Below are 20055 nucleotides of genomic sequence, written 5' to 3'. Positions count from 1 at the left end.
TGAATTTTAAAAAAAAAAAAAAAAAAATTCATTTAGCCATTCCTTCTAATAATCTGTCCAAACTTTAAATTTATGCATACCCACTTCAACAGCGCCAGATGGAGGTTTCATCCAACAATCAGCTGTCTATTTTCTGAAAGCAAATTTATACACTTCTGTACTGCAACCATCCTTTTCCAATTTAAATTTATGTCCCCTTGTTTTTTGTGAATGTCAAAAGAGTAAGGATGCTGCCAGCATTCGATGTACTCAACCAATTTAAAATCTTAAACTGGCATGCCCTGTTCTGCTGCATGTTTCCCTGACAGTGAAGTCTCCCAATAAAACTAAATCTCTTGAATCGGAACAGTATGCACATGACTGTTCTGTTCTGGGGCCGAATCAAGAATGCTTCGCCTGGTAGGTCATTCAATACTAGAATCCCTGATGAGTTCCAGTTTTAATCATCCCTAATTAATCTACCCATTTCTTCAGTTACTCAAATTCTTCTAGTAATGCACTAAGTTTTAATTTGAAATCAGTACACTCCTTACATCGAAATAAAAGAAAAAATCATCAGTTGAGCTGGGATTATCTACTAGGTAAACCTAGGAATGCAGGCCATGGGCTCTACATTGGATATGTTATACTTTACTAAAATAAATATATATATATATATATATATATATTTTTTTTTTTTTTTTTTATAATAATTGCCATCTTAGATTAGATATAGCACTGTGCTGTACAAAAATTAACTTTTTTTTTATGTTCCTTGTACACATTGTACATATCATATTCAAATCTGTGTCACAGTAATCCCAAGTTAAATTAACATCCGGGGGGGGGGGGGGGGGGAGCAGAATCAATGTTGAGAAAAGGACCTGTGCATTATGATATCCTGTGAGTTATAATATGAGGTTCTGTCAGCAGCATAGTAAGGCTGTTAATATTGGATATGTTATACTTTACTAAAATAAATATATATATATATTTTTTTTATAATAATTGCCATCTTAGATTAGATATAGCACTGTGCTGTACAAAAATTAACTTTTTTTTTATGTTCCTTGTACACATTGTACATATATTCAAATCTGTGTCACAGTAATCCCAAGTTAAATTAACATGGGGGGGAGCAGAATCAGTGTTCAGAAAAGGACCTGTGCATTATGATATCCTGTGAGTTATAATATGAGGTTCTGTCAGCAGCATAGTAAGGCTGTTAAGTCAATGGACAGGGTAATATCAGTGATATCCAGTTATTTTATTTATTTATTTTTTTTTTCCCCCAGTAGAGTTAAATAGGTAATTATCCTATTGTACAAATCAGTGGTCTGATTCCATAATGTATACAGTTCTGGAAGTACCATTTCAAGAAAGATATCAACTTACTTGAAAGGGTACAAAGGAAGCAACAAAATTATTTAACTCAACAATTTAACCAAAACTAAAACATTTTAGCAAACAATTGGGAGTTACTTTTTCCTTTCCCACTCCCAAAAGTAGCCACCTTGTTCATTTGTATTATCATCATGTGCAGTAGAATTTATTATGAATTCACAAGAAATAGACCCTCAACTACCATTATGTTTTAATGATATTTGAAATGTTAAACATTAATTGTCATGTTAGGTAGCTGTATAAATACAAGCATTTACTTCACAATTATTGTGAATATATGATACAAATTATCATTATCTTAAATTTACAAGGTTTTTGTCACTTTGCTAAATCTGCAGTTTTGCAGAAACTTTATAAACAGTATATCTCTAATTCTTTCCAGTCATTTTACTGTGAAAATTTATAACAATTCTTGAAATGTGAATGTTATAAAATTAATTTTTGTATAATACTGCACCCAATGTCTTTTAAACCTGATAATTATTGTTTTTATATGAAGTAACCATGTATTTTCTGTGATATGATTATATCATGTCAATAATATTTGAGGAAGGATAGTTGCGAGATAGATGTGCAGAGGTTCCTTCAGCCAATGTGTGGTTGATCTTTGAAACAAACTTCCATATGTTGTTGTCGAAGTGGGCAGTTTGAATAAATTCAAGGAAGAACTAGACAAATTATTGGAAGGGATGGAGTCATGTGGGAGTTTTTTTTTTTTTTTTTTTTTTTTTTTTTGGCCAATGCATTAGCAAAGGCACATGATGCAAGAAAGCAAGCTTATATAGCATCAGCCAAAAAAAAAAAAAAAAAAAAAACTCCTTATTTCACCCATCCACTCGCTCCAAAAACTTGCTTTGCTTTCTTGCATCGTGTACCACCACCACCACCACTACTACTAATAATAATAATAAATATATGTAAATTGATGTGTATTTTGTCTATATATTTCTGATTGTGTGTATATTTCTGATTTTTATTGTTTTATCATTATTTTTTATTGTTTATTAGGAAATGGAGCTGATACCTGGAGGTTCTCAACTGAAAGTGACTAATCAAAACAAACTTCAGTACCTTGATGCTTTGGCTCAGTATCGATTAGCCAAATGCATTAAAGCAGAAGTAGAGCACTTTCTAAAAGGCCTTAATGATCTCATTCCTGATAATCTGTTATTCATCTTTGATGAAAATGAACTAGAGGTAAGAAGTTTTTAATAATATTATCATGTTAAAGCAGTTTAGCATGTTCGCCGCCACCTAAACATGAAAGAACGTGGTTAATGTGCTATAATTTTCGGAATGTTGAAAAAAAAAATCACATTCTGATATTCTCAGCATTCCAAAATTCATACATAATCATTGAAAATTAAAAGTTTGGAATTCATTGCTAGAACACTTTTGTGCTGAGCTGTAAATCAGAATAGACCATAAAATTTTATGAAAAGTTTATTCATGTACATATACTAACAGCAACACAAGCAAAAAACAAATAAAACTGTTTGCTAAGTCTATAAACAAAAGCCAAGCAATTACTACAAAGAGTTCAATCAGTTTTCCAATACTAAGTAGTTCAAGTGCTTTTACATTTATGGCACTCTTTGGTTGTCTGCTTAAAATGACCACTCGTGTTATGGTACAGCACTTGGGCACATTTTGAATGCAGATAAGTGTTGTGGCACATCACTCTTAGTGTCATTTTACACATAAAGGAGGTGAACATGTTAAAGGCTTTAACAACTGAATTCTAATTTAAGTTACACTAGTGCACAAAATTAAGGTAACAATCACAGAAACTAGAATAAATTTTTTACCATGAGATGCACATATGAAAATTTGAACACAACTAGGTCTCCCATTTCCATCTTGTGTTCAGTGTGAGGCTATTTACAAAAAAGCAAAGCAACAAATCTCATTCTTCCGTGAGAGCTAACTTTAAATCTTGAAGACTTTGAAGTTCCTTGATATCTTTAAATTTACATCCCTGTGGCATCTATGTATCTTAATTTTGAATCTGTATTTTAATCTATATCTCAAATAGGTCTGACTAAATTTATATCTAGTGACCCTGCTGCTCATTGTATTCTTGGATATCTTCAGTTTCTAGGTACTTCTGACGTCTTCATCTATCAACAAAAAATAAGGACCAATGGTATTAGCATAAGTAGTGGCATATGTTGGAAGAAAGCAAGCTTATACAGCATCAATCAAAAAAAAAAAAAAAAAAACTTCCCAATTCACCTATCCATTCCTTCCAAAAGTTTGTCTACAGGGTGTCTGAAAAGTCTGAAAATGATAGCTGATGAAATGGTACCAGAACTTGATTTAATTTGAGAACAAAGAAAGTATTCCTTTGGGTCCAGACTTTTTTGGACAACCTGTAGTTTTTCCTTGAATTTATTTAAATTATCTTCCACACCAACAGATAGAAGTTTGTTCCAGCAATCAACCACCTGCTGGTTAAAAACAAATTTCTGTACATTTTTCTGCAACCGTCTTTCTTCAGTTTGAATTTATGCTCCCTCAAGTGCATAATCTGAGGAAGAATCCCATCAGCATTCAACTTGTTCAAACCATTCAAGACCTTAAACACCTCAATCAGATCACCTCCAGGTGCCTAGTCTCCAAATGCTGCAATTTGTAGAATTGAAGCCTTTCTTTGTTAGTGCACTCCTCTGTTCCCCTCACCAATCTCATTGCTTTTCCCTGCACTCATTCTAGCAGCTCTACATTCTTCCTAAAATGAGGCCTCCAGACCTGTACACAGTACTTGAGGTGTGGCCTAACCATTGCCTTATACAAGGGGATAATCACCTACTTGTCCCTTCTAGCAAAATTCCTGTATATCATTGACAAGACCCCATGAGCTTCTCTGGCAGCCTGTCTGCACTACTCAGAGAACTTCATATCTGACTGCACAATTACCCCAGGTCTTTTTTATTCTCCACTACCCTTAGTGTAATGCCACATAGTTGGTACATTTCTCTAGGGTTACTGCAAAGTACTGCATATGGGTATATGCAGTACTTTGCATTTGTAAATGTTAAACTTCAGTTGCCACTTCTCAGCCCATCTGCCCAACTTTTCTAGATCCTGTTGCATTAGCATACTGTTATTACTTCATTAACAATCCTGCCAACCTTTGTATCATCTGTAAACTTGGAATTAAGCCTGATATACCTTCATCAATATCATTGATAAATTTTGAAAACAACAGTGGGCCCAACACCATACCCTTGGGACTCCACTAATAACATTAGTCCATGAAGAGCAGTATTCATTGATTACCACTCTGTCTTCTCCCACTCAACCACCCCTTTATCCATAACAGCAATTTCCCCTTAGTGCCACACTGCTCCATTTTGTACAGCAGTCATTTATATGTAACAGTATCAAATAGCTTTCCTGAAATCCAAGTACAGGAAACCCCCCGCTATTCGCAGGGGTTACGTTCCTGAGAAATGCCGCGAATACTGAGTTATGGCTCCCATAGTAATAAAGGGGTTCCATTCCAAAGTATGAAATATATAAGAAAAACTAGTCTAAAATTTTGTCTATGTATGTATTATATGTACCTTCATAATATGAATATGTACATAGACAGTACACAGTGAAATGCAAGCATATGGCATCGAAATGAAAATAAGAAACAATTTAATATTAAATGTAATATTTATTAGAAATTTCAAACAAATGTTTCAAACCAGCGTCTTTGCTAGCTAAAAAACTTATCCCGCCAGTGCTATCACCAGTTTCGCTAAAGTGTTGATAAAGGAGTTTTGCCTTTTCACGAATGATGAGTGAACTTAACGGAATTTTATTTTGAGTTTGGTCTTCTATCCACAGATTTAAAGCCTTTTCCATTTGTTCTAATTTAACATCACGAGTTACAGTGCAAATTTTTGAAGCAAGTAGCGCTTTTTCACAGACACTACAGCAGATTTTTGCTTAAGATTTCTTGATTGATTGTACCGTTGACTCATTCATTTTATAATGTTTTGCCACTGAGGAGACACTTTCACTATTAGAAATTTTATCTAATAACTCAATTTTATTCGCTAATGTCGTCACCTTCTTTGATCTTTTCACATTTCCCTTGTTATTCGTAGCCATATTTTTGTATGGGTTAGCCACAATAAAGTCACTTTCTTCCATTAACACACTTGAAAAACTCTGTTTTATAAAAAGTGATAAAACGGTAGATTTATCACTTTTGTAAGCATATCAATTTATAAATTTATTCAATTTATAAGCATATAAATTAAAACCAAACAACGAAACCTTCCGTGACAAGCGCATAACACATACTGAACAAGCATTAGCAAGAAACATCCACGCTCGCATTTTTGTCCCCCCCCCCTCCCACTGAGCGATGTTTTGACCAGGATAGATAATTTTAGCCATGCCCATGTTTTTTTATGGCAGAAAATGTTCACGGCACTTTAAAATTCACATTTTTTTAGGTTTCATTTTATATTAAATCAGCGACCGCGAATACAGATACCGCAAATAGCGGGGGTTTACTGTATATGATATCAAAATTATTTTTTGCATCCAGTTCTTTGTGACCACATCATATTATCCAATGAAATTATCAGACAAGATTTTCCCTTAACAAATCCATGCTGTGTCTGAAGTATGATTGCAGCCTTGTCTAGATGAACCTGCATTGCTTCTTTAACCAGTGACTCCATTGCTTTCCCTGGAAAAGATGTTAAACTGACAGGTCTGTAATTACTCATGTAACCCTTAGATCCCCCTTTGTGAATTGGAGATACATTTGCACATCTCCAGCCTGTGGCGACCTTCCATGAATCCAAGGGTGTGCTCATAATTATGGATAAGGATTTGCTTATTTGCTTTACTGCCTCCCTTAATATAATTGGATAGATCCCATCCACCACAGGTGCCATTCTTTTGTTTAACTTCAACAATTTCTCTTCCACTCTCCTCGTAGTTATTACAAAATCATTTAGCTCACTGACCATTGCATTGCTTGAATGATTCTCAATTAGTAGTTTAACTTCTGGCATCCACTTCTGTACAGAATTCCTCGTGTGAACGTAGATGCAAATTAATCATTCAGTTTGTCAGCTACCTGAGAAGGATCATCAACAGTTGAATAATCAATATCTAGTTGAGAAATCTGATTCATCCTCTTCCTTCTAGAGTTTACTTATGTACAGACGGTTTGCTGTTTTCCTTTGCCACAGATTTCTCATAATATGCCTTTGTTTGCTTAACTTCCTTTGTTACTTGATTACTGATATACTTCTATCTACCATAGGCTTCTGTGTCGCATGATAATTTATATGCATCCCATGCATTTTTCTTCTCTGCCACAAGTCTCATTAGTTCATCTGACATCCATTTAGGCCTAAACCTTGAACACTATTTCTTAGTTGGTATGAAAAGCTTAGTAGCTTCCATAATTAATTCCTTGAATGATTCCCATGTTGAATTTGCTGTTGGTAACATCATCAGTTGGTCCCACTGTATAGAATTTAAAAACTTTCTGCAAATACTGTAGTCACCTTTACGAAAGCAAAAACCCTTCCCTTTACCCCTGATGATAGTTACATCTTTAATTACTGGGAAAAACCCCATATTTAATTACATCAAATATTCTATTTGATGTAATTAAATATGGGGTTTTTCCCAGTGTATAGGGAAATTCTACCCCATAGAATTTCCCTATACACTTATTCCCATTTTACCCAAAGAGAAAAATTCTACCCCATAAGCTTTGCACAATCTCTCGGGCTGAATTGATTGACTACCACCTAATGGTTCCTTTATCTTCAGATTCTTAATGCATGAATAATTGCTGCTGATAATCAGATCAAGAGTATTTCTCTCTCTGGTTGCCTCTCGAACATGCTGGGGTAGAAAACAGTAATCGAATAAATCCACAAAAGTCTTGCTAGTGTGCGAGTGACCAACAAACAAGTTCCGGTCAGTATCTGAAAAGTTAAAATCTCCCATTATAATGCATTCTGATTTACTGGCCCACACTATTTCTCTGTATAGTTGTTCTTTAACTCATCTGAGTCATTAGGCCTATAACACACTCCTACTCTCAATTTTGCTTTCCCAGTGCGTAAGTCACTGGGAGAGATTTTGTTTCTTAACTAACAGCATAACCCCTCCTCCTTTCCTATCCTGTCTGTCCTTTCTGTACACATTGTATTTACCATATTGAAATTCTGCATTCCTTATATCCCTGTGATACCACATCTCCGATATCCTGACAATGTCTGCATCTGATGCCTTTACTAGCACTTTAGGTTTATCAATTACTATGCTCCTAGCGTTGGTGTACATGCAGGTATACATGCACCTGTTCTTACTCTTAGTTACCCTAATGCAGCCCATGTATTTACTTGTTCTGTGATGACTCCTAGCAGTCCTTGAAATCCCTGGCTGAATCCTTGCTTTCCAGGCTGCTGCTTATTCTAATAAAAGCAGTTCAAGAATCGCTTTTACTTCCACCTGTGGCTGTTGTTAATCAATTAGTCTGTGTATCCTCCCAAGCTAGCAGTTTCCCAACCACCTAACACTGCCTCAATAGCATCAGCAAATATTCTATGCTGTGTACAGGGAAATATATTTGAGTGTGTAGGGAAATTCTACCCCATAGAATTTCCCTATACACTTATTCCTATTCTACCTCAAAAGAAAAATGCTACCCCATAAGCCTTGCACAATCACTCGTGCTGAATTGATTGATAAGGCTCTCATCATATACTCCCTCCTATTGTGTCTGTGTAGAAGTACAGATACTTCCAAATTTACAGGCACCAAATTTACTCTTATTTCTATGGCCTAATTTTAGATGCATTTGGATTTAATTAGAATTTTATATATATAGCAATATCAAGCTTATGGTATATGTATTTTATATCTTCTACCAAGCTTACGTTATATGTATTTCGTATCTCCTATGATGTTTAAGTTATATTTATTATGCTATACCATTACATTTGTAAATTCTAAATAGTTATAATAGATAATAAATTTATCTATCTATTGCCGAACTACGTGATATAATATCCTTAAGATTTGCACTCGGGTTCAAGGATCTCTGCTTCATTCTGCACAGTGAGAAAGCTCTATTAAACACATGAAGGAAAGTATAGCTGTTGAAGGTATAACTATAATTACCACCACACCCCTGGAGGAATGGTATCAGTTTCTGCATTAAATGTTCAAGCTGCAGCCAGATTCTGGATGCTGTTTGATATAAGCAAGTGGTGATTGCCAATGCATGGGTTTAAATGATATATTGACACCAGCATTTGAAACTAGTTCTCTGGTGGGCATCAATAAACAGGTTATGGGCCACTTGCCTCCTGATATACAGTTTATTTTCATTGAGGCTTTGCACCATGTTATTCTGTTTATCCTCTGAGGCACAAAACTTGGGAAATAGATATATAATTGTTAAAATTTTCGAAATTATTATGTCCATCCAAAACAGTGTAGCATTTTGTTATTAAGTGCTATGCACTTTATATGTATGAAGTGCATAGTACAGTAAACCCCCGCTATTCGCGGGGGTTACGTTCCTGAGAAATGTCGCGAATACCGAAAACGCAAATACTGAGTTATGGCTCCCATAGTAATAAAGGGGTTCCGTTCCAAAGTATGAAATATATAAGAAAACTAGTCTAAAATTTTGTCTATGTATGTATTATATGTACCTTCATAATATGACTATGTACATAGACAGTACATAGTGAAATGCAAGCGTATGGCATCGAAATGAAAATAAGAAACAATTTAATATTTATTATAAATTTCAAACAAATCTTTCAAACCAGCGTCTTTGCTAGCTAAAAAACCTATCCCACCAGTGCTATCACCAGTTTCGCTAAAGCGTTGATAAGGAGTTTTGCGTTTTCACGAATGATGAGTGAATTTAACGGAATTTTATTTTGAGTTCGGTCTTCTATCCACAGATTTAAAGCTTTTTCCATCTTTTCTAATTTAACATCACGAGTTATAGAGCAAATTTTTGAAGCAGTTAGCGCATTTTACTTGTTAACAGGAGGGATTGCTTCTACAGGGATGGGATGCACTTAAATAGAAAGGGTGCAAGAATATTTTCTGATGCTATCGAGGCAGTGTTAGGTGGTTCGGAAAACTGCCAGCTTGGGGGGATACAAAGACAAATAGATTAACAGTAGCCACTGGCAGAGGTGAAAGAGATTCTTGCACTGCTTCTATTGGAATGAGCAGAAGCCTGAAAAACAAGATTCAGGATATTTCAGAGACTGCTGGGAGTCATTGCGGTACAAGTAAACACATGGGTTGTGTTAGGGTAGCTAAGAATAGAAATAGGTGCATGTATACTTGCGTGTACACCAATACTAGGAGTTTAGTAAATAAATTTGATGAATTTGAGGTATTGCTCAAAACATCAAAGGCAGATATTGTTGGGATATCAGAGACTTGGTGTCACACAGATATAAGGAATGCAGAACTGGAATTTGGGGAGTACAATGTCTACAGAAAAGATAGACTGGATAGGAAGGGAGGAGGGGTTATGCTATTAGTTAAGAAATACATAAAATCCAAGGAAGTGAAGCCAGTGGACATCGCTGGACAGTGCAGTGTCGAGTCAGTTTGGTGTGACATAAGCATTGGGAGATCAAAATTGAGAGTAGGAGTGTGCTATAGGCCTAATGACTCTGATGAGTATAATAAGAAACTGTACAGGGAAATAGAGTGGGCCAGTAAATCAGAGAGTCTTATAATGGGAGATTTTAATTTCCCAGATATTGACTGGAATTTGTGGGCTGGTCACTCACACACTAGCAAGGCTTTTGTGGATTTATTGGATGATTGTTTTCTACATCAGCATGTTCGGGAGGCAACTAGAGGGAGGAATACTCTTGATTTGATTATCAGCAGTGATTCTTCATGCATTAAGAATCTGCAGATAAATGAACCACTAGGTGGCAGTGATCACAGTGTGCTGAAGTGGGATTTACTCAAAGAGGTAACTACCATTAGAGGTAAAGGGAAGGGTTATTGCTTTCGTAAAGGCGACTACGATGGACTGAGACAGTATTTAAATTCTATACAGTGGGACCAACTGATGATGTTACCAACAGTAAATGCAAAATGGGAAGCATTCAAAGAACTTATCTTGGAAGCTACTAGACTTTACATACCAACTAAGAAATATTGTTCAAGGTTTAGGCCTAAATGGATGTCAGATGAACTGATGAGGTATATGGCAGAGAAGAAACATGCATGGGATACATACAAATTAACACATGACACAGAAGCCTATGATAGATACAAGTTGATCTGTAACCAAGTTACAAAGGAGGTTAGGCAGGCGAAGGCAGATTACGAGAAATCTTTGGCAAGGGATGCAAAGAAAAACAGCAAAGAGTTCTTTACTTATGTAAACTCTAGAAGTAAGGGGATGAATCAGATTGGTCCACTTGATATCGATGGGTCAACTGAGCATATGAGTTGCTCAGACCAACAAGAAACTGATATTTAAGATTAGCTTGACTTGTAGCAGTAACCCAAGAGAAAAGTACCAACTGTGTGATACTACACTCAGGAAGGTGGAGAATGAAAAAGACTTAGGGATAATTGTGTAGTCAGATATGAAATTCTCTGAGCAGTGCAGACGGGCTGCCAGAGCAGGTCATGGAGTTTTGTCAAAGATATATAGGAATTTTGCTAGCAGAGACAATGAGGCAAGGGGCGCCTCCATAGCCAGGTGGGCAGGAGCAGCGGTGCATAGCACATGCTTCTTAATTAGACTGGGGTTCAAGCCTATGACCACCAAATACAGAGGATGCGGAAAGGTCAGGAATGAACACTGCATATCCCTGGAGCAATATGGCCTTAGTTGCTAAAGCTCCTAAAAACCAAATAACAAACAATGAGGCAATTATCCCCTTGTATAAGGCAATGGTCAAGCCACACCTTGAGTATTGTGTACAGGTCTGGAGGTCTCATTTTAGGAAGGATGTAGAGTTACCAGAACGAGTACAGAGAAGGGCAACAAGATTGGTGGGAGGAACAAAGGGTGCGCTTACGAAGAAAGGCTCAGTTCTGCAAGTTGCAGCATCTGGAGACTAGACACCTGCAATTTGATCTGATTGAGGTGTATAAGGCCTTGAATGGTTTGAGCAGGTTCAATGCTGACAGGATACTTCTGCTTTCTCAGACTAAGAACCTGAGAGGGCATAGATTCAAATTGAGGAAAGACAGTTGTAGAATAGATGTGCAGAGGTTTGCCTTTAGCCAGTGGTAGTTGATTGCTGGAACAGACTTCCATCTGTTGTTGTGGAACTTGATAGCTTAAATAAATTTAAGGCTGAACTAACAAACATTTGGAGTGACCGGATGGGCGAAATGGGGAGGTTTTTTTGTTATATTTTGGCTGATGCTGTATGAGCTTGCTTTCTTGCATCATGTGCCTTAATTAATGCTAAACCAAGTCTACAAAATACATATACATATCAGTTTTTACAGTACAATAATATGCATTTTTTCTTCCTTTTATGTTTTCTTTTCTTATATGCCACTCTGGGTACTTCACCGCTGTCCCCAGATAAAGTTTTTAATTGAACTAATTAAAAATATATAACTATTTAATTGAAAAATATATAACTATTTGTCTTCATTCTTCTGAGGATGTTATGTGGTTTTTGGCATATCAGGGATATAGTAGCAATAGTTTATTAGTCATTCCCGAGTTATGTAAAACTCGACTTACGTAAGAAGTCCTGGAATGTATCTCACGTATGTCGGAGACTTGCTATAATTTTTGACTGTATCTGACATGTTTTCTCATAAATTTGTATAGTAAAGTATATCCTCATTAATTAAATATCAGATTATTTTAAATATGATGTGTTTCAAAGTCACTACCATTTCCTAACAAGCAGTATGGAGTTTTATATGCATTTCTGTATGGATTGTTCGAAATATGTCCGCAATGAAATCTGAATTGGGTCCTCTGGCTCATGAATAGCCTGTCTAATTTTAAGACTGGCAAAACCCCTACAAGCAACCATCATTATAACTAAAATTGAGCATGTATTGCATGGAGTATCATTATACAATATATGGTACCTTTAAATTTCACATTTCTATTCACTTCCCTAATTTGCATGGAATCATAATTACAATATTCACAAAGAATATTGTAATTATGTATTTTAAGTATGTATTTCTTTATTGTTTAAAAATTCATTGTTATGCAAATTATTACTGAAGTAAAGTTTGGTTTTTCTCGGTTGTTTTCTTATAAGAGCAAAAAGAAAATATGTTAATTAGATTAACTGCGGTTTTTTTTATTTATGCAAGCTGGCTGTGAAAGGAGTTTGAAAGATATTGTAACCATAGAGAAGTATAGATGCTGCTGTTTGTTAAGTCTCAACCTAGACAACTGTACATCCATTTTTTATGAATAAACATCATATGCTTGTGCATACACACATTCCCTCTTACCTCTTGTTAGCAAAAAATGAAGATAAAGTTAGCCAGTTTTCTTGTTTGCAGTGTAAGTAGAATTTTGACCTTCAAAAATAAAGGGAAATTTTGGTATTTAGTTGTTATAAATCACACGAGACCTGATGTGATTTGTAATTTTGAAGCTAAAGCTTAGTTGCTTGTGAAACAAACTACAAATTTTATTTTTCTTTTCACTTGACTGATATGTTGTTTTTGAAATGAAAGTTTTTGTTCTATAACTATATTGAATTAAAGCTTTTAAAATCAAATGTAACATTATTTTCTTACAAAATTAAGAATGTTCTTGGGACACAAGTTTTTGTTGTAATTGAACCTTGAACATAATAATTTGTGTTTATTCCTTGTTTGTTGCTTCTCTAAATTAAACAAGTTCACACATATGCATATTATTGATACTATGATGTATGTTAAAATATTATTGTTTTTCCTCCCTTGTAGCTTCTTATGTGTGGTACAGGACAGTATAGTATAGCTGACTTTAAAGCAAATCATGCAGTCAGTGGATCTTCTTATGAATTCAGAAAAGTAAGACAGTACAATATAATATATTTTAATAATAGAAACAAAAGTAATTTGAACCATATACTTACTTTTAACATTAACGTTTAAACTCCTAAATTGTATATAAACTGGATGTAATTTCAAACCCAGTGTTTTTAAAAGATGTCAGAGCCAGTACTGTTATTTAGCATAATTCTCTGTTATTACCCTTTAAAAACTCTCAAAGTATAATTTTAAATTTCACCCAACATCATTCTTTATCCTGTGTTGATATGATACATAGATTATTACATAAATCAGACCAAATTTTAATTATTTTAACAGCTAAACAAGATTTAAAATTTTATGGCTACAATGAAAAAAATTTTTTAGGTATTGGATTGGTTCTGGACAGCTATATCTAACTTCTCAGAAGAGGAAATGGCAAGACTTCTTCAGTTTACAACAGGATGTTCACAGTTGCCACCTGGTGGATTTGCAGAGCTCAATCCAAAATTTCATATAACAGCTGCACCAACATCTGGAAATTTACCTACCGCACATACATGGTTAGTAATATTTATTAACAGCATAAATATCTAAATTTACTATCAGATGGTTACTTAATTTTCTAACTGCATAAATTCAAAATTGCTAGAAAGTCATCCAGTGTAAATTTCCTGTTGAAACTGCAATGCATTAATATCCTTTTAACTTAACTTTGGAAATACTTGAGAGATAATATTAATTTTACTTGTTTTATTATTATAATTTTAATGTCGCATATTATGAAATTATTGGTATAATACTATTCAAAAGTCATTTAGCAATATCATTATTTGCTAGTTTAGATAAAATGCCCAGCTTTGCTCAGATTTCAATAATCAAAATTATGCATAGGTGTATGATAATTACCTTACTTTAGTTATGTGATAAATGACATATTTCATTTTATCCGTGAGCTAAATGACTAGCTCATGATATTCATTGTTTGGAATACATTTAAATGTTTAAATGTACTGCAAACAAAAAAGTAAGACATGAAAAAGTATTCATTATGCCAAAGAGCCATCTAGTGCCAAATAATTATGCATTCAATATCACAGACAAAGAGTCTTCTCAACTGCCTAGCACTGCACCAAATATTAATGAAACTAGTAACATGTTTTTGCCATTTATGACCAAGACAAAAAAGTTTTTCCATTACTCGGCTCTAGAGCAGCCAATGTAGAGTAGGCCCTGAGAAAACATGGGCTTTTTCTGCTTGAAGATAACTTTGAATGTTTGTCCCTCTACCTTGTGGATACTCATGGCAAGACTTAGAAAACAGGGAACTGGAGCCACTTAAATTGAAATAACAAACCAGAGGGAACAATTGTTGTGTGAATACATCCTGACCTGCTACATGAGCACTTGAGCTTCAAATTTTGAGGAGGCACACCTGGTAGCTCTAGAGTTCAGAAATTTGTTTGGTTAGTTAACTGCTTCATTAATATTTGGTGCAGTGCTCACAGATGCAATGTTGCAGTGCTAGGCAGTTGAGAAGACTCTTTGTCTGTGTATTGAATGCATAATTATTTGGCACTAGATGGCTCTTTGGCAAAGCTGCTTTATGATTATGGATGTAACATTCAAATACTGCTTCTTTTGGTTTGTGAAGTATTGCAGCTTTTTTCTCTGTGGTTTTCATTGAAATAGTTCCACCTTGGTTATCATATACAATGGCTTTATTTCCCATTTGAGCAGGCTTTTAAGTAACCTCTCCAACAAATGCATCAACTGTTAGATCACTCACATGTTTATCATTAGGCTGAGTTGTTGAATGCTCTTCCAAAAGTATAAAACTTTGAGGCAAGGTTCTAGCTCATTAGCTTTAGTTTCACATGGATTGGTTTGTGATGTTTGGCAAAAGTCAAAAGCCAATACTTGAGATGCTTCTCCCATTCCTTTGTTATTATCTCAAAGGCAATCATTTTACAGTTGTTCTTTTGAAAGCATGTGGATTTAAAGCTTTTATTTACATCAGCAAATTTGCATTTGTTGACCAGAGAAGTTACCAAACTGAAGTTATTCAAACATTTAATGTGAATAATCAATTGAATTAAAGCTCTTTATATTTATTTATGGTGTTCTCTTTTGTTTATAACATCGATATTAATGAATATCACAAGTTTTGCAAGTATATTTAAAGCTTCATCACATTTACAGATATAAAATATAATGTTTCATTTACTGAGAGAGAATATTTACTGTACTTTACATAGTTAAAGTGATTCTTTTATAACATTGATATGAATTAAAATCAAAAGTTTTCCAAGCAAATTGATCCAAAGTTTCCATTCACTTTCCTTCATAAGTTGGTAAAGTGACATTTATCATTTATAATGCTTTCTTTGTAAGTTTAATTACTATTGCAATTGATAATGGTACTAATTAGAATTGAGAAGTTTTAATAATTCATAGAAAGAATTTTATGCTGGGAATGAGAAAAAACAGGCATACATCCCTATGATTCTCTTCGGAAACATACAAAGTTTTGGGTTTCTAAGTTTTATAATCTTCAAACTGTCGAACTAACATGCATCCTTTAGTACTGTAGTCACCAAAACTACATTACAAAAAACTTGCCATTTTGTGAAATTTCCTTTCCCTGCATCATTAGTATACATGCGAATACATTATACTTAGTATGTATTTTTCAAAAAGATAAGAATTTCCTAAAACAGAGTTATTGATAATGTGTTTCAAATATTTACTGATTAAAGCTATTGTTAATGATTGTGGTGTTGGTTAAAGTTTGTAGTTTACCATTCAAAGTCAATGCAAAACTACCTTGTATAATTTTATAACTTTTTATTAACACCATATAAAAATGATTTTAAGTGGACTTAAAATTAAAAAGGGCACTTTAACTCTATATTTATTTCTTTCACATTTGATGTTATTGGGGCTACTTTAAAATCCATTTTAGTTGTTGTTATGACTTGTGAACCTCAATTTTAAATTAATATGTTATCATCTGGCTCTATGCTGAAACAAATTAATGTGGGAGGGCAATTCAAATGAAAACAGCAAAAGTTATATAATCCTTAATTAAACAGTGAGAAAAAAAAATAATTCTTCTGCTGCAGAATACACTCATTAGTTTAGCACTTGAAGAATGTCTCTTTCATCGATCAAAAATAGTGAGGGTTACTTGACACCAAGTCTAGTAAATATGGAGTGCAAGATAACATCTCTGGCATGTGGGCTTTGCTTGTGGCAGCATTGTCTGTATACCAGAGAGGTTATATGAATAATCTGAAAGAGGCTTTGTATCCACATACCTCTGGATAACAAGCCTCTGTTTGTATCCGATTTTGACTTTAGATGGTTTATAAGCATATTGCAATATGTTGCAGTTGTCATAGTTTCACCTGTAATATTCTAGAATTAGTCCATTATGGTTCTAGAATACAGTGAGTAACAATTTTGTGACAAATGCTTGAGTAAATTTCTTACGTTGAGGAAAGCTGTTATTGACATATTTCAGTATTCAGTACAGTAATACCCCGAAGTTACGCGATAGGTGGGTCCGACGAAAATCGCGTAAGTCGAATTCGCGTAAGTCGGGGTACAACTTTGCATATAAATACATATAAATTTTGCTTAATTGGGACCAAGGACTAACAAAAACACTAGTTTAGAAGAAAAATATTAATAAAATTGCAGTTCTTTATACATATTAATACAAAATATGTATTAAAAAAAACAAATGACTTACGTAAAAAAGTTATGTCGATGGCTTCATAAAATCTAACAAATTCGTCTGACGACACAGCGCGTTCTTTTTTTCACGCAGAATTTCTTCGTAGCAAGCTAATAATTTTTTTATTCCTTGCTTTGTAGCTATAACGCGTTCTTCGTTGGAGTCTGTTTTCTAAAATTTTTAAGCCCTTTACAATTGAGCCCTTTTCAATTTTCAACCTGTCAAGTTTGCAATTGTCATGTGCTTTTCGCCGTTGCTTCATTTAGGCCTGTAGCACGTGCAATATCACATGGTCTTTCATTTCGCTCAAAGCGTTTCACAATTTCATATTTTTTCTCTATCGACAGAGGTGGACTGGCCATAAGCCTTACCGGGGAAACCCCGGTGGGCCAGTGTGATTTTGGCCATAAACCGTAGTATGAGGTCACTATAAATTTTCCCGGGTAAGAATTTTTGACCCAGTCCGCCTCTGTTTATTGATATTGCTTTTCTTTTTCTCTCTGAATCTGCAGTGTCTTCACCAGGACGCTTCCTTTTCACACATCTTTTAATTAAGTATTTTACTCATTTTTAGGGAATAAAGCACAATTACAAAACGAGGAGGCACGCTTGATACGCATAAACAAAGCTGCGCGCATGTAGCAACTGAATAAACAACACCATAAAGGCAGAGATACACTATTAACACCTCACATTTCTAGGGGTTACTACCATAAAACAATAAAATTCCAGTTGCATTTCTGCTAGTGAAATCTGTTATAAACTGGTAGTAAACTCGATCTAATTGCATTTGCGATTATACCGATAGCTGGAATTGTGTTGGTTTTTACGTTATAATGGTGAAATGTGTTTCCCCTTCACTGATATAAAAAACATAAAAGCAGCAAAGTTGAATTTTGTTCATCTTTCGCTCTCATTCTCCGCCGTCGCACCGTATATCGATAACATATGAAAAACGACCTTGAAGATAGTGGGCGGCAGCGTTGCCAAACGAAAAAAATCAAGAACCGCGTAACTCCGAGTTCGCATAAGTTGGGGTATTACTGTATTTCAGTATTCCACTTTGTATTTCAGTGCATACTTCCTAGCATGAATCGGTGTATCCAAGAATCATCACGAGTCATTACATGCTCTAAGATGGCCTTTCCTTCCTATTCATACCGTTCGTGAAATGCAAAGTGGTGCCATACCAACTACTTCATGAATGATTCATGGAGTTTGTATGGTACCATTCTGTGAAATCCTTCATGAAAAATAATTTTTTTGCTCGTGAACAGTGTTATACACAAGGCAAACACTGATATTCATAATTTTAGCTACCTCTTTAATGGTGATGTGACAAATTTTCTGCACAGACCATTTCACTTCTGCAGTTCTCATGATTTGCTTGGCTGGGTTATGAATAATTTTCAATGCTTTCAGTGGAAATTTTGAATTTATTCATTTTCCCCCACCTCCACATGATTTAACTCATATATACTTGAACATAGTGAACTGCATTTCTATGACAGTTTGTATTTGGTGTTAAGGATGGTGTGATAGTGTTAATCTCATCTTCACTCAAAAAAATTACAGATGATATGATTATAGTGGTGTTAAAGTCTTGCATTTGCTATAGCTTATGCTGAATTTGCAGCTTTCATTTGAATAAGCCTTGTATTTATTATTCTTAGATTGTGGTAGAGATTTCAAGTGTTGCTTGCTCCTGGTTTATGTGTATTCTAATGGAAATAATTTTCATGCTTATTCTAATGGAAATAATTTGCATGCTTATTTTATTTTATTTTTTCATTCATTTCTATTCTCTTTTCTACCAAACCATTTATCATGTGATTTAAATATTTTTCAATTTAAATTAATTTTGCCATTAAATTTAACATTATAATGAACATGTCTTGCCATCCAATAGTTGATTTATTATTATTTTATTTTTTTGCATTAATTTATTTCCTTTTATTCATTTTCAGTTTCAATCAGCTCTGCCTTCCAGACTACAATTCCTATGAACAGTTTGAAAAAGCACTGAGGTTAGCCATTAGCGAAGGTTCTGAAGGTTTTGGTATGATTTAATGTGAGAGTATATATCAGTCTGCAGAAGAACTAAGTCAAGTTACTTACCCAGTCTTTCAAATGAAGATCTCTTGAAATAATATATTTTACAAAAATAAAATGGTGAATCTGCATCTTCTAAAAGGGAGACTGGTCTTCAAAGGATTCCTATGGAATGTTGTATTCGATCCTTTATAAAAACACAAAAGAGGTGCAAGTAGTTTTAAAATGAAAGATAACACTTTCTTCCATGAAGCTAAGATCCATCTGTGTCTTATTAGAAGAAAATTAAAGAGTGATAATTCCCATAACTTTCATTTGACATTAAAGAAGTTTAAAACTGTTTTCAGGTACAGATCCAGTGATTGAGTATTGGAAAATAGATCTATAAAGGATCAATTTGAACAGCTTCAGAGTTTTCCACTAGTCACTTGGATTCATGTAGATATTCTCATCACTGTGATTTTCATCTACTCTTTTGAAATTCTTCAAATATTCCATAATTTATGAGCACTTTTGTGATAATCCTTGATTGAGACAGAGAAGTCCTTCAGCAACGACAACATGCAACCGTAAAATAAGTCCACCCTCTGTTATGCAAGTTCTAGTTTTTTGATAAACGCTTTCTCTTGTTTTTAAACTTTTATACTGATTGTACTATAAAATATTAAAAATCCTTCAAGAAATCTTTCTTGAAACATCTTTTACAGTCATAAAAGATTTGAATTTCACCTAACAGCTTTAAACTTTTCAGTGAATTCTGCTCTTTTTTTTTTTTTTTTTTTTTGTTGATGTATATAGAACTATTTTCTATTCGCAAGTTCATCATTAAACAATATTTAAAGTAATTGCAAATTTTGTTTTCATTAATTTAAACCTTCATTTTAATA

At 34.3% G+C, this 20055-nt stretch overlaps 1 protein-coding gene across 1 annotated transcript in view; it reads left to right on the top strand.

Moving 5' to 3' along the window:
- The window catches only part of LOC150082305 (apoptosis-resistant E3 ubiquitin protein ligase 1), a 254272-nt gene extending 234455 nt beyond the window's left edge, over positions 1-19817 (top strand). Inside the window, exons 17-20 of the mRNA XM_090379226.1 lie at positions 2392-2580; positions 13327-13413; positions 13762-13937; positions 19084-19817. Coding sequence (XP_090235352.1) covers positions 2392-2580; positions 13327-13413; positions 13762-13937; positions 19084-19186 — 555 coding nt within the window. The 3' untranslated portion in view covers positions 19187-19817. The remainder of the gene's footprint in view (positions 1-2391; positions 2581-13326; positions 13414-13761; positions 13938-19083) is intronic.
- Positions 19818-20055: the final 238 nt, after the last annotated feature.

Source organism: Mastigoproctus giganteus, chromosome 8, assembly GCF_048544385.1.
Source record: "Mastigoproctus giganteus isolate SK-2022 chromosome 8, ASM4854438v1, whole genome shotgun sequence".
In the NCBI taxonomy this organism is placed as follows: domain Eukaryota; kingdom Metazoa; phylum Arthropoda; class Arachnida; order Uropygi; family Thelyphonidae; genus Mastigoproctus; species Mastigoproctus giganteus.
Note: the sequence above shows the minus strand (reverse complement) of the source record. Positions and strands in the feature narration are given on the sequence as shown.